Raw genomic sequence first — 13757 nt, 5'->3', positions numbered from 1 at the left:
TGCGCTTCGCCTGCGCCTTCGGTGTGGCTGCCGCTACCTCCTCCTCCTCCTCGGCAGGCTGGGCCTTGGCCTCCGTGCCCTTGGCTCCTTTCTTCTTTTTGGCGTTGTCGGCCGCCGCTTTGGAGGCTCCTTTGAGGTTCTTCTTGGCCGATGCTGCATCGCTCTCGCCCTCCTCTTCCTCCGGTTCCAGCTGCACCTTCTTCCCCCGGCCCGGCTTTTTGGCCACCACCGCCTTCAGCACCCCTTTCTTCTCCTTCCCTTTCCCCTTCTTGGGCTCCTCCGAGGCAGCCGCCTCCTCCTCCTCCTCCACCGCCTTCTCCTTCTCCTCCTCCTCTGCCCCTTCGGGCTCCTTGCTCTCCTCCTTCAGCAGTTCGGTGTCTGACGTCTCCTCCACCTCGCTGACCACGTCCTTCTTGCCCTTCTTGCCATCCTTCCCTTTCCCTTTGCCCCCCTTCCCTTTGCCATCCGCCTCCTTTTTGGCCTCCCCCTTCTTGCCGACCATCCCGCCGGTGACAGCCGCTCATGCTCCGGCTCTCGCGCCCGCTCCGGCCCCGGCGACACCCCGCACAGATGTCACAAGGCGACCCTTATCCCAGGGGTGGTTATTTACCTGCGCCTGGTTTCGGTGGGCCACGTGCCCGTGTGTGGCTCCCCGGGCTGCCCGCGGGGGCTCCCGGCTGGGCATGGTGCAGGGTTGGCAGTGCGGGGCTGGCAGGAGCTGCCGCCTGCCTCCCACCCAGCCCCACGAGTCCGGCCCGAGGTGCTGGCCGCGGGGCTGCCGGCTGTAACCCAACCTCGGGGCTCGCAGCAGAATGAATAATGCAAGGGACGAGCTGCTCCTGCACGGAGACTTTTCCGAAGGAGCCAAGGAGAGGCAAGAAACACCTCTGCAGAGGGTGTGGGAAGGGTAGGTCGTACAGCACGCATTGCTCCTGCTGCTCCTGGCTTGCAGTGGGATGCTACAAGGGCTGAAACACAGCACTACCAGCTCTGTGCCCCAGGAACAACGCCCGGAGCCCCCAAAGCCGCCCCCAACCCAGAGCTGCTCATCCTCCAACAGGTGAACGCAAACACCACTCATATCAGCACAAAGCACCGCTGCCAACCTAAAATCAGCCTCTGCCACCTCTGCATTGCAATGGGGAGTCACGGAGGAGGACCCCAACCCCAAATCATACCCTGCAGACCCGCTGGAAGTGAGGGGGAGGAGGGAGCCCACGGGGTGCAGCGTGGGGTCACCCCGATGTCGTGTGCACATTGCGTGTCCCGCAGCCGTGCCCACACGCGCACGTGCCCATCCGTGGGGTGACCGCATCAAATCTTAATGCCAGCCCTGGATTCGTGCCGCTGTGGGTTCATGAAACTTTCAACAGCGGCGGTGTGAATTTGCTGCCCGGCTCACGCCGTGCAGGCGAGGTGGCACCGCTCCAACCCCGCCTCCCCATCCCGGCCCACGCGCAGCTCTGCCATCACTGTGCCACGTGTGACGGCTCTGCTGGCGGCACGAGCGCCCATCCCGCGCCATCCACCTGCTGGCACAGCCTGACGGAGAGCAGCACAGTTGCTGCCAACCCCACCCCCCGTGCCGTCCCTACAGCCCCAACCCTCCATGCTGTGCTTTACTCCGGGGAGCTGCTAACAGCAGGCACTGTGCTGCAGGACAGCTGCTGCAGGTCCCGCCTCTGCCCTGACACCCCCAAAGACCCCCTTTATGCCATCTCACGCTAAGGGTGCAGCCTTCCCCTATGCCTTCGGCACAGAGCCTGCAGGGAGCTGAGGATACCTGGGGCAGCAATGGGGTCCAGAGTAGCCTCTGACCACATCACCCCTGAAGGGCTCCAGACCTCTCTCCAGGGACCCTCCAAGCCTTGAAGCACCTCAGGGCTCTCCCGGGCATCCTCGGAGCTGGCCGCTCATTTCCAGCCCTTAAACCAAACGCTGAGCATGGGGACCGGCAGTTCCCTGGCAACGTGCGCTGCATCCAGGCTGGCCAGGAAACCTGCCTGGGGCAAGGTGTGACCCAGAGGAGAGGTTGGAGCAGACGCTGCAGAGGACAGAGCAGCTGGGTGCGACACGAACTGAGGTTTGTGCTAAGCCAGGTGGCACGCACCCAAAAACGATGGCTCACAGCCCCAGCCACACCACGCAGCCAGGTCACGGCCCCGCAGTGTCACCTTGGCCATAGAGCTGATCCCAGGGGCATCGGCTGCCAGGCCAGACAGGGTTCCCGGGGTACCTCATCCCCAGGATAAATGAAACGCAGGGAAGGAGCAGTGAGAAACGTGGGGTAGATGCTTGTGGGGAAGGATGGGGCATTTTGGACAGGAAACTGTGCCAGAGGGCAACAGGAACACCGTGACCATGGGAAAATGAGGCAGGGAGGATTAAAGGCTGGGAGCAGACATGCAGAAGTGACACAGCGCTGCGCACCGTGACCTGGAGGACAGCAGTGTAAGGACCACCGTTGCACAAAGGTCCCTCCCCAGCACGTCGGCCATCGCAGCCCCCACGAGCCCAAGGGATGTGCCTTGGGGTCCCCCAAAGGGCACCCACAGCACTCACCTGGGTAGCCCAGCTTGCCCCGGCACTGCCAGCACCGCACTCGTGGCCTCGCTCTCCCTCGGGGACCGTCACTCTCCCGGCACCCGCAGACCCATATTTGCCGCATGGCAGCTGCCGGCTGCTGCTAGCCAATGCATATTTGATGACTGCTATTATTCTCATCTCTGCTCATGAGCAGAGGGATGGGAGCTAATCTTCCCCGTGCAGGGCTGGGGGGAGGCATGGATGGAGCAACTGGAGGGGCAGCCAGCCCTGATCCCTGTCCCTTTATCCCGCGGTGACACAGCCGGGCAGTACCACTGCCCTATCCCTCCCAGGACAGATGTGTCACAAGCCCCGGATGTGAGCAGACAGCAAAAGGCCCTGACCCACTCCTCCTCACAAACCAAAGCACATTCAGGAAGAGAAATCATAGGGATGTGGGGCCACACACCAGTGAGCTCTGCCACGGTGGGGCTGGGACTGAGCAGCCCTGCAGGCACCCCAAGGAGGGGAGCATCCTGCACAGGAACATCTCCAATCTCTGCTCCCTCCTCCCAGAGCCGCACGCCTGGGCTCCATCTCCTCCCTGCTAACACATCCCTGCTGTAATGCGGTGGGTATTTATTATGCTGATTCCTCAGAAAGCAAAAGGCTTAACTGCAAATTACAATCAATAGCCCCAATCCCCAAGGGGAGGGTTCATCATTTAGCAGGCGCAACCAGAGGAATTCTAAACTATTTGCCAGCCATAAATCCTCCTCTCCGCAGCCTCCCCAGCCAGCTCGGCACAATGTGCAATGTCTGCTTGGGGGTGACCCTTGTCAGCATTAGAAACAATTAAGCTGTCACTGTGGATCGTGGCTCTTATATACAGTCCCGAGCAGCGCTTTAAGATGTCAGTGTGATGGGGTGAGGGAAGCTGGTGGAGGCAAGCCTGCCGCAGTAACCATCTCTCATTGAATTAAATGAATGTATTTGGAGTCAGTCTCTTTTTATTACCTTGCGAACGATTCCTGACTAAATTAAATTATAAAAGGAGTGTTCAGCCAATCAAAGCTGCTTGATTGCCTGGAACAAGCATTTTAAACAGAGCACGCCTCGAGCCTTTGCTGTTTCCACGATGAGATGGAGGGTGGCTGATGGACTGTGTCAAAGCTGATCCGCCCGTTCCACACCTGGAGCATCGCTCAGCAGCCACACACAGCCCCACACCACCAGCAAGGGCCAGGGCAGGCTGGGTGCAGCCTGGGGGAGCAGGGCATGGAACTAACAAAGGCAGAGCAGGCTGGAAGAGCAGAGATGGCAGCAGCTGCAATGCAGAGCGGCAGCCCCAACCCAGCCAAGCTGCTGCCTCTTGGTGCCATCCAGGAGAGCCTCCTCCTGTACAGCAGGAAACAGCACACTGCCTGCTTCTGCACCGTCCTGCACCTGCCTTCCTCCAAAAACGTTCAGCAAGGAGTCCCTCAGCACATCTCCCTTTGCTAGCTAACGGGGGGTCTGAGCAATTCCACACAGCCCAGGAGGCGCTGGTACAACACAAACGCTGCAGTGATTTCCCACCCACCCCTTAGAGATCGTCAGGCAAACCTGCTGCTGCTGCTGCACTGAATTGCAATGCTTGCAGCTTTTAGCATCAGCGCAGAACAATTATGGAATCTGTCTGAAAGAATGAGCACTGCAATTAGAACGCACGCATTTTCAAACACAGCCATGAACTCGCTTGCAAACACAGCTACTCTTGCTTCAGAAAAGAAATCAGCTTCTTCTGGTTTAACTTAACTTTTACTCCATCCGCCTTCCAAATTTAACCGCCTATCCGTTCATTTTGAACAGAATGAAATGGACAATTTCCTAAGTGAATAGCAAGGCTAATTAGAGGTTTTAATGATGGTGTGCTGGACCAGTCAGTTTAAAAAGTGAATGCGCCAAGAGGAAAGCATTAGCCAGGTAGGTTACACTGTGCACTTCGGCCTCACGTGAGCATCCACCACTTCCCCAACTGCACGCACTGCCCGGCCTAAGGACAAAGCACACTCAGCACCTCCAGCTGCCCAGCTGTGTGCTGGGGCTTGGCGGGCTCCTTGGTTTGGAGTGAGAGAGTCAGAAAGTCAGGGACAAACCGAAACCAAAAGAACTCTTTGCGTGGGAGGCTCTTTGCCCGTGTAACCTTCACAGGAGATTTAAAGGGCGAGTTAATGTGCTGGAACGGCATTCCCCCCCCCCCCCCCCCCGGTTCACACAGAGAAGTGCTTGCTTTCTGCAGCCAGCTCAGGCATAATGCTGCTAATTTGGAGCTCATTCTCCACTAGCTGCCACTGCAGTTGGGTTTTGCTCTGCACCCCAACTGTGAACAAAGCCAGGAACAGGGAAGGGAACTTACAGAGTTCAAAGTCACCTTCTCAGTTTGGGTACTGTGAGTAATATTGTGCTTGGCTCCCACGTCACCTCGCAGAGGTCCTCTCCATCCTCAGAGCCCTCTCACTGTTGCCTCACGATCTACTGCACCTGACCACCTTCTGCAGCAGCATCCGTCACTCTTCAGGAGGCCAAAGGCAAAAAGAGAGTTAGAGAACACTCCGAACTGTCAAACCACCGCAGACAGACATCCACAGGTCACGTGAAATAGCAATCTTTATTTTCTCAAATAAAATATTCCTTCCGTTTCTGTTCGATCAGTTTGTGAGGGGTGGGGAGGAACACAGAAGAGGGAAGGAGCCCTGCGCAGACAAGTTTGCTATCAGACCTGTCCTCACAGTCAACAATCCACTTCAGACTGAACTCTTTTCCAATGAAAGAAAATAAAAGCTATCGGCAACTCTCGATCCCAGAAGGAAAGAGCTGCTCTCTATCAGGCACTCTGAATTGTTTAGCATCAATACTTAATGAAAAAGCATGATTAGAAAAATCCCAGATTTCTGAGGAAAAATACCCACACAAGAAACACCATTAAACAGAGATGGGGTAAAAACCCACGGCATGGGATGGTGCTGAGCTCAGAGGAGCTATTATGGGAATTTAGGGGCAGGACTGAGAAAGAAGCACACCCCCAGCAATGCTCCTGGGGACCAACGGGCAGGACAAGAGCGGAGCAAACTCCCAACATCACTCCTTGGGCCATGATATGCCAGAAGCCAATCCTCACTGCAGCCTATGGCTCTCTGATCGTACCCTGCTGCAGTTTGGCCAGGTTAACCATTCCTTAACAAAGTTTCAGTTCTCACCTTTCAGTACCAGTTGGACACGGATGTCCTACAAACCCCTCTGCAGAGCTAACAGGAGACACAGAGTGCCACTTTTTAATGTAATTGAGGGACCATCATAAATTCACCAGGGTTTGTCTGACTGAAGTCTCCAACTGTGAAAGCTGTAGAGACCACACGTCCGGAGAGCAGAGGAGGAAGAACTTTGTTTTCTGCTTCAGATCAACACTTAAATTAAGTGAGTAGATAAGCAGCAAAGCATTAGCAACGTTCTTCCAGTTCTGGTTCCTCTGTTCCAAAGCACAGGGCCACATTTGTCCACACAAACCCATGACCTTCCCAGTGGCTGAGCAAGCCGCATGTAGGTTAACACACAAACACGTGTGCAAATCTTACTGGGGCAGGACATTGCTGGCTGCAGGAACTGTGTGCTACAACAACTGGTTCCCCATTTTTTCTTTCTTTTTTTTTTTTTTTAAATATACTTAAGAAACATTACTTTGCCTGAAATGCTGCAAGATGGAAACCCATCTTCCCCATCCCCACCTGCACGTATGATAGCCTCATTTTAAGCCTTTCTCCAAGAGAAGGAGCTTCACAGAAGCCTTCTCGCTTCCTTGGCTGTGGAACACATCTCTCTTTTTCTTTTTTTCTTTTCTTTTTTTGTTTAGTTTTGTTTTTACGTGGTCAGATCCAATTCTAGCGATTAAAGACAAGGCCAGGCACCAGCAAAGAGCAGCAAAGGGAGCTACTTCTTTACAATCTGAATGACATCTTCATGCTCCATCATATGGGTTAAGCCCACTCTTTGAGGGCTGTATTTTGTGCTCGTCCCCTTTAAAGAAAAACAGGGAGAAGGGTTACAAGGCAACCAGTCAGAGACACATGAGGACAAGGATTTCTGCTGCTAAACACTGCTGTTAAACACTTACCCATACCAAGGCATATTTGAACTGGCTGGCTAATGATCTGTGAATCCGGTGGCACTGCAAGACAGACAGACAGACAGACAGACAGCATGTGAGGCAGCTCAGGGACCCTTTGTGAACAACTTGCTCATTGTTCAGGATTTAGAAGAAACTCATGTCTACATCAGAAATGACAACAGTGGCTTTAGAAGCCAGTTAGCAGCACTTGAAATACAAAATAGATGCACAGGAATCTATAGTCCACCACAAGTTCCATTTCACTGCTTCCGTGTGCTTTTTCACTGCTCTCTATCAAGTAGTTCTAAAAAAATCCTTTGTAGCAGCGAGGAAAGAAATCCGAGGCAGATGGAATCAGTGAAGGTAACAAAAGGAGAAGCCCAGCTAAGCACTGACACATCCCAAACTTTAAAAAGCTCAAATAAATCATAGCAGGCTCCAAGATTCCTCCTACAGATAATTAATTATAAATAACAGAGAAATTACCACATGCTCCACAGAAGCTCCTTTCCGCAGGATAATGGCATCTGTGAAGTCCGGCCTCTCTGTGAAAAAGCAAACAAAGGGATAAAGAGAATCACTGGGTTTGCACTGAACATGTTCTAACATGCTGATGTTGTGCCACATTGGAGAGCAGCAGGCACAAAACAATCTCCTGCCTTGTCACACTTGCCACACCTGCCTAAGTACAATGGCACCACTCTGCAGCTTTCTGTAAAACCCCCAGAGTTTCACAGCTTAACAAACTCACAGAAAACTCCTTAATCCTCTCACATCCACCCAGTTCAGAGTTGTTTAGTTGTGATCACAGCCAGAGGAGGAAGGTCTTGGAAGGAGAACAAGTTATAGATGCACCTTCACCACCAGGAAAAGCTACAGGTGAACGGTAAAGCAAAAGGAGGATCAAAGGCTCCAGAGCTCCAAGAGCCCAGCATGGGAATCACCAAATCTCCCACAGAAGGAACAGGACATCTCTTCTGGGCAGCAATCAGTTCATCACAGACTGCACACAGTAACTATTAGGGGAAGGAAGCTGCAAGCTTGCAAACTTTATTTCCTTATGATTGCATCATGAAAAGCCTTATAAACATTCAGCTCTTCTAGCGCAGAGAGAATAGGTGGATCAGATGAAATAGAAACAGTTCCCAAGAGTTAGTGCTGAAAGCTGGTTAGGGAGTATGTAACTGCAGCATCTCCAAGAGATCACTCAGAGCCAGGCATGCAAGCCCCACTAGCAGCCTGTCTGTGTTTGGTGAGTAGCAGCCCTCTGTGCTTTTCAAACCTTCTGCTCAGCTAACGGCAACTTACGTCCTCGTTTCTTGGTGTAGATGCAGGTAAGTGCCAGGTATTCCCACAGCTTCTCCAGCAAGTAGTCCAGGTTCAATTTCATGCCACAGCTGTCAAACACCAGGAAAGACTCAGTGTTTATTGCTGTTGTGATTTAGAGATCCAGAAGAACAAGGTGAAACATCTAATTACAGCGCTAGGGTACAAGGGGAAAAGGCTGTAATGATGTCATTACAGGAAAAGCACAAAATTAATAGGGCTTTCAGAAGGGAAAGTAGCTTTGAAGCAGCAAAGCCCCAGTCAGACAGATCAGTGCTTCCAAGGGAACGAGCTAGTGACTTATTATGCCCTGTGGATGGTGTGAGGAAGCCAAGCAGCCTGCCTCTCCAGGGGAAGGAAGCCCAGAAAAAGCTGCACAGTGGCTCTCTGCTCCTACCTGATTACAACACTGTGGGGTCTCCGAGCAAGACGATCCACTTCCTCCATAGATATCTGGTCAATCTTGTTATAAACCTAAGTCAAATGACAAACAATGCATTCCTTAGGATGTCAATTCAGCAGCAATGCAAAACAGACACGTACATGTGGGTGTAACAAGGCAATTTCAGCATCTGATATAGAAACGTGGATCCTATCAGTCAGAAGGCAAGCCAAGGCTTTTAATAAGTTAATCTGTTGAAATTCAAGAGCCTAAATGTAAGTTTGGACCTTCTAATGCTCTCAATTTGGGATGACTTGCAACGTGTTCTCCAGCCAAACGGAGCCATCAAATGACCTCTGGCTCAAGGAAACATTTACTCAACTCAAATGTGGAGCACTGGCAGCAGAGGAACCGAAGGCTCCACACCACAGCAGCAAGCTGTGCCACCAAGATGCAGAGCTTATGCTGCTCCACGGCAGCCAGCCACTAGAGGGCACAGCGAGAGCACACAGCACAGCTGCGCAGGTATAAATAGCACAAAACACCCACCTCCTCATCCCCAAATCGTTACTGCTTTAAGAATCAGGAAGACGCAGAGTTTCCTTCTATAAAGAGGTGTTTAGTGCTGCAGAAGGCAGGCTGTTTCTGAGATACTCACGTAAAGGCATGGCATGTAGACCCTGTTGCCTACAATCACGTCAATGAACTCGTCAGGGGAACAATCCTCTCTGAAAAGGACCTCAGCATTGAAGATTTCTGAGGTCAATATTGTCAAGGTCCAAATCCAGCATGCCTAAACACAGCTGTGAGCCAATAGGCTGAGCCTGCCTGGTGCAGCTTGGAAAAAGGGAACAAAGATGAGAAAAATCAACCCAGGCCTCCTCTTAACCCACCAAGCACACAGCAAGGCCATCCCACAGTGGGTATCACTTGGCTTGAGAGCTGCTGGCTTGAGGCTCAAGTGCCTCTCATTTTAGGAAAAGGATACTATATTCATGGAGGATGAGCTGTACCAACTTCTCGGAGCACTGGGTTAGTGTGACAGTTGAGTTGAAGGATATACCTCCACCCTTCTTCGGCTGCAAGACAATAAATCAACTCAAGAACAGCCTGCAAAATCCACCCCCTGCTTCAGTCTGTCCAACACAATGGGCAGCACACATTGCCCTTGGCTTTCATTAAGCAGCCTGACACAAGCTGTGCTTGTAACAGCCCAGGAAACCTCACCTTGAAGTAGATATTCGGTTTGCTTTTATTCAGACGGATTCCTACAGATTCCAGTTCTTTCTCCAGCAGGGCCCTGCAGGGACACTGCATGTTAGTACCTGTGAGATAGAGCCCAGCCAGGTGACACCCACACTCTTCCTTTTTGATTGTCATATTGAGACACAACCTTGTTATAAACTTTCACTGCAACATAACGCCCACTGCTAATGCAGGACTGGGTCTGCGGTGGAAATCTAGCTCAAATCTAGCTCAACAGCCCATCTCTGCACAGTCATCCTGGAGGAATGATCTTTCAGCTGAGAAGCCCAAGCTGAGGTCTGCAGAAAGTTCTGTAAACGCTGCTCCCAGTTAGCCAGCATGCCTCTAATGGAGCACAACCTCGATCTTGCACTCGAGCTTAAATAGCAGTTCTCCAGTGTACATAGGATACGGCATTTCAGAGAGCTGGAATGTTTTCTGGGCACGTGGAAATGGCTGAACCTGACTCACCATCCCAGCCCCACACACCCAGAAGCACACACTCACCGCTGCACTTCACCCTTTGTGGCATCCAGCATCATAATGACAACGTCTGCTGTCCTGGCCACAGCTATCACCTGCCGACCTCTGCCCTTCCCTGAGGAGAGAGGACATGGTTGTGTATCAAGAAGAGAAACCAGCTGGACAGACACCCCAGATGTGTGCAGTGGGAGTGGTTCTAGGTGGTAGAGATGGCTTATGCAGGGCAGTGATGTGGGCACTTTCAGGTCAAAAGGGAGAAAGACCTTATTAACCAGGCTGTACTCCTCTAAGAGACCATTAGGATGTTTTCCTAAGTTTTGTAAAGGTTTCTTTTGACACGACCAGCTGATAAGAAAGATAATGAAGCAGAAGCACAAAGGCCCAGAATCAGGAGTCATGGGAGGACTTGCAGGAAATTAATCAAAAGAAGTTACTGTTTAGCTGTAATTCCCCCCTCCGCCTCTCCAGCATCTTTCTTTAGATTTCCTCTGTACCAGAAAGCAGATGAGCAAAATAACACTCACGCAAGAAGGTGAGAAGTGACTGACTTGCTTCGGCTCCCACCTCCAGAAAAGCATCTTTCTGCTACATATAGAGCCTTACGTGGGCCAGGGATAAGAATCGTGCCTCACATAAGATCAAGAATGCCAGTTTGGAAAGCCAGTGTGGGAACTATTGGCCTGGGAAAGCTGCTGGTGTTTGATCTGGGCAAGAATGATACTGAGGGCAAGTCCCTCCTTTACATCAGTGTAGAGATCAGCCAACCTTGTGCTGCTCCTTCGATGATTCCAGGCAGATCCAACAGCTGAATATTGGCTCCTTTGTACTGAAAAGGAAATGGATGGGAAGTTGAAAGCCTTGTGCCAGGTACCTCAGCTGCCCTGAAAGCCCCAAGCACATGCTGAGCTCCAAAGCCTGCAGAGAGTGGAACTGAATGTACTCAGCAGAGGAAGACAACTTTCCAGAAAGCTGTTGGCTTTGTTTTGATGAGGCAACCTCTGGAGTGCTTCCCATTAAGCTGTGTTCAACTGTGGGTCATACCGCAGTTCTGGCCCCCTAAAAAGTCACATAACTGTTTTGGTCTAAGAAGTAAGGCTCTGTAATAGCACGTGCCATAATCCTGTACCAAGATGGACCAGAACTGCTAATGTGTGTTGCAGGTCTTACAATACCAGGAAAAAAAAAAGGGGGGGGGAACATTTGTTCATTGGATCTGCAGGGTCATTATCTTCCAAGCTACTCCTGCAGTAAGTCCTCAGTAACAGCTTCAGCTGGTGACTGGAGCCCGAGGCTGCATTTGGATGCATTACAGTGCTGGTGTTCATTTTAACACCAACATGTCTGCCTTCATTATTTAAATCTGCTTTCAATTCTGACCCAAGTTTTCTTACTACTCTTGGATACTTTTCAGTTTGATGCCCTTTACCATTTGCTCTACTGATAGACGCTCAAACCACCACTAATAAAACTCCTCAAGGACAGGAGTAGCCGTATTTTCTTTCCAAACTGATCACAGTACAGATTGCCTCTTTTAAAGCTTCATTAAAAACAAATCTGTCAAGGTTTCCAGCCATCTGGTCAATGGCGCCAATAGCAGTTATAAAAAATTCAGCTGAGAATTCCTGCATTGCTCTGGTCAGTCGAACTGCACCATATGAAACCCCGATCAGACAGTCAATCTTGAAGAGTTATGCAGCCTAGAGAAGTGCTACATCAGCACTGCAGGTTGCAGACTTGATATTGCAAGCACTCAAGACTTCATGAAGTTTAAAGCAGAGGTCAGCAGAGATCTCTGGATACTGCTGCTCCTCAGCAGTAACACAAGTGTAACTGGTGTGAGCAGACTTCTTTACACGTCTGGGTTTCTTACCACTATCTTCTGTGAAAGGGAGGAAAAATCCTACTTACTTCTATGACTCCAGGGATACACGTCAGGGTTGTGAACTCATAAGATGCAGCTTCACTGGCAGTTGAGGTCATTAAACTCAAAAACGTGGACTGAAAAAGCAAGAGACTGCCATCACGAGAGATACTCAAACGAAAGCACTGACACACATTCAGCAGAACGTGTAACACTAAAAAGTGTTCATCAGTTTTTACAAGTCAGGTTGCAGCCATCCAGGACGCAGGGGCTGAAGCAGTAATGGGTCTGCCAGCGCTTTTCCAGCATGAAGATAAAACCTATGCCCTTGCCTACGTTCTCAGCAGTGCTGCGGCTGCAATAGTTAACTCTTCATTAACTAATGGCAAGAGGGTGAAACACAAAGAGACGACAGATACCTGCTTTACAGCCCCTGCCAGTCACAAACCCAGGAAAACCACATGCTGCAAGGTGAACTCGGACACGCACTGACCTTACCCACAGAAGGAAAACCAATCAGTGCCACTCGGGCATCTCCAGATTTCATCACATCGAAGCCTTCTCCTTTAGCGGCAGAGGATTTAGAAGGTTCTAACAGCTGAGCTCTGTATTTTGCAAGCTTTGCCTTCAGCAGGCCGAGATGGTACTCAGTAGCTGAAATCACAGAAATGCAGCAACTGGTTAAAGGCGGTGCCTGATAACTCACCCCCAGAAACAAGAGCCTTCCTAAAGTGAAACCTCAGATTTCAGTCTGTAGCTTAACACGCCCTAGCTATGCTCCAGGTGTTCTGTAGCTTTTGAGATATCGACCACTGAGAGTAAAAATCTTACAGTAACCTGCATGCAAGTCAGATTCCAAGGAAATAAGATGTTCTCAGGTTGGATATTAGGAAAAGTTTCTTCTTGGAAAGAGCAGCCAGGCACTGGCACTGCTGCCCAGGGGATGGTGGGGTCACTGTCCCTGGAGGTGTTCCAGAGCCGTGGAGATGTGGCACTGAGGAACGTGGTCAGTGGGCACGGTGGGGTGGGCTGGGGTTGGAAGGAGGCAGAGCCCATGGGAACAGCCTGCCCTGGGCAGAGTCCTTCTGCACAGCACTCCTGCAGCACCCAGCGCTGCAAAAATGCAAGATTCTCTTCCTCTGCTTTTGCCAATTTTTAAAAACATACTCAGTTTAGAGCTCACATACATGAATAAAGCATTTACTAACTTATCCTTAGCAAGACGCTTGAATTTACACCTGACACAGCAGAAGGCAGCTCGCTCAATAGAAGCTTGTAACGGGGGAGGAAGGCACCCAGGGGATGGCAGCTTTTATCCTCTCTCCTTGCCCGCATTCGGTACAGCCTCCGGCTCGCAGAAGCAGCAAAGCGCTGTGGCACTGTCCCGGCGCACCCCGGCCCTGCCTTGAATGCAGGCATCCGAATTCCAATCCCGGGTAACTCCCGGCTCCCACCGCGGGAACGCGCAGTGCTGCGGAGGGGGCACGCAAAGAGCCCGGGGGCCCATAACGAGCGCCAAGCGCCCGCCCAGCCCAAGTGCCCTTCCACAGCCGCGACCCAGCGCTTCCTTCAGCTCCTCGCCCCCCGAGCCCACCGCAGCCCCGGACACCTTTGTTCTTCTGGGTGCGGGCGATTTCCTTCTCGATCTCGGAGATCTTCTCCAGGATACCCATGGTGCGGCCCGCCGCGGCTCCTCACGCCGCCCGCCGGAAGTGCCGGTGGTCCGTCCGTCCGCCCGCCTAAAGGCTCCGGGCTGCGCGCACTTCCGCCGCCTGGCAGGGGGGCGCTGT

At 51.7% G+C, this 13757-nt stretch overlaps 1 protein-coding gene across 1 annotated transcript; it reads right to left on the bottom strand.

The window, feature by feature from the left end:
• Positions 1-5157: 5157 nt before the first annotated feature.
• On the bottom strand, positions 5158-13687 carry DRG2 (developmentally regulated GTP binding protein 2). Its single transcript, NM_001030634.2, has 13 exons — positions 13577-13687; positions 12461-12621; positions 12015-12104; positions 10872-10932; positions 10131-10221; positions 9606-9678; positions 9367-9457; positions 9037-9134; positions 8394-8470; positions 7979-8067; positions 7157-7215; positions 6677-6730; positions 5158-6579 (listed from the first exon to the last, which is right to left on the bottom strand). The coding sequence occupies exons 1-13, from the start codon at positions 13638-13640 to the stop codon at positions 6493-6495; spliced, it is 1095 nt and encodes a 364-aa protein (NP_001025805.2). The 5' UTR covers positions 13641-13687; the 3' UTR covers positions 5158-6492.
• Between the last annotated feature and the right edge of the window lie 70 nt (positions 13688-13757).

Source organism: Gallus gallus, chromosome 14 (genome assembly GCF_016699485.2).
Source record: "Gallus gallus isolate bGalGal1 chromosome 14, bGalGal1.mat.broiler.GRCg7b, whole genome shotgun sequence".
NCBI lineage: Eukaryota > Metazoa > Chordata > Aves > Galliformes > Phasianidae > Gallus > Gallus gallus.
The sequence above is the reverse complement of the archived record's forward strand: the minus strand, read 5'-3'. Positions and strand labels throughout refer to the sequence as shown.

Coding starts and splice junctions, on each gene's coding strand:
- DRG2 (NM_001030634.2), bottom strand. CDS start 13,640: ATGGGTATCCTGGAGAAGATCTCCGAGATCGAGAAGGAAATCGCCCGC. Junction 12,622..13,576: donor CCGCACCCAGAAGAACAAAG/GTGTCCGGGGCT, acceptor CTGTGATTTCAG/CTACTGAGTACCATCTCGGC. Junction 7,216..7,978: donor CTACACCAAGAAACGAGGAC/GTAAGTTGCCGT, acceptor GCTTTTTCACAG/AGAGGCCGGACTTCACAGAT.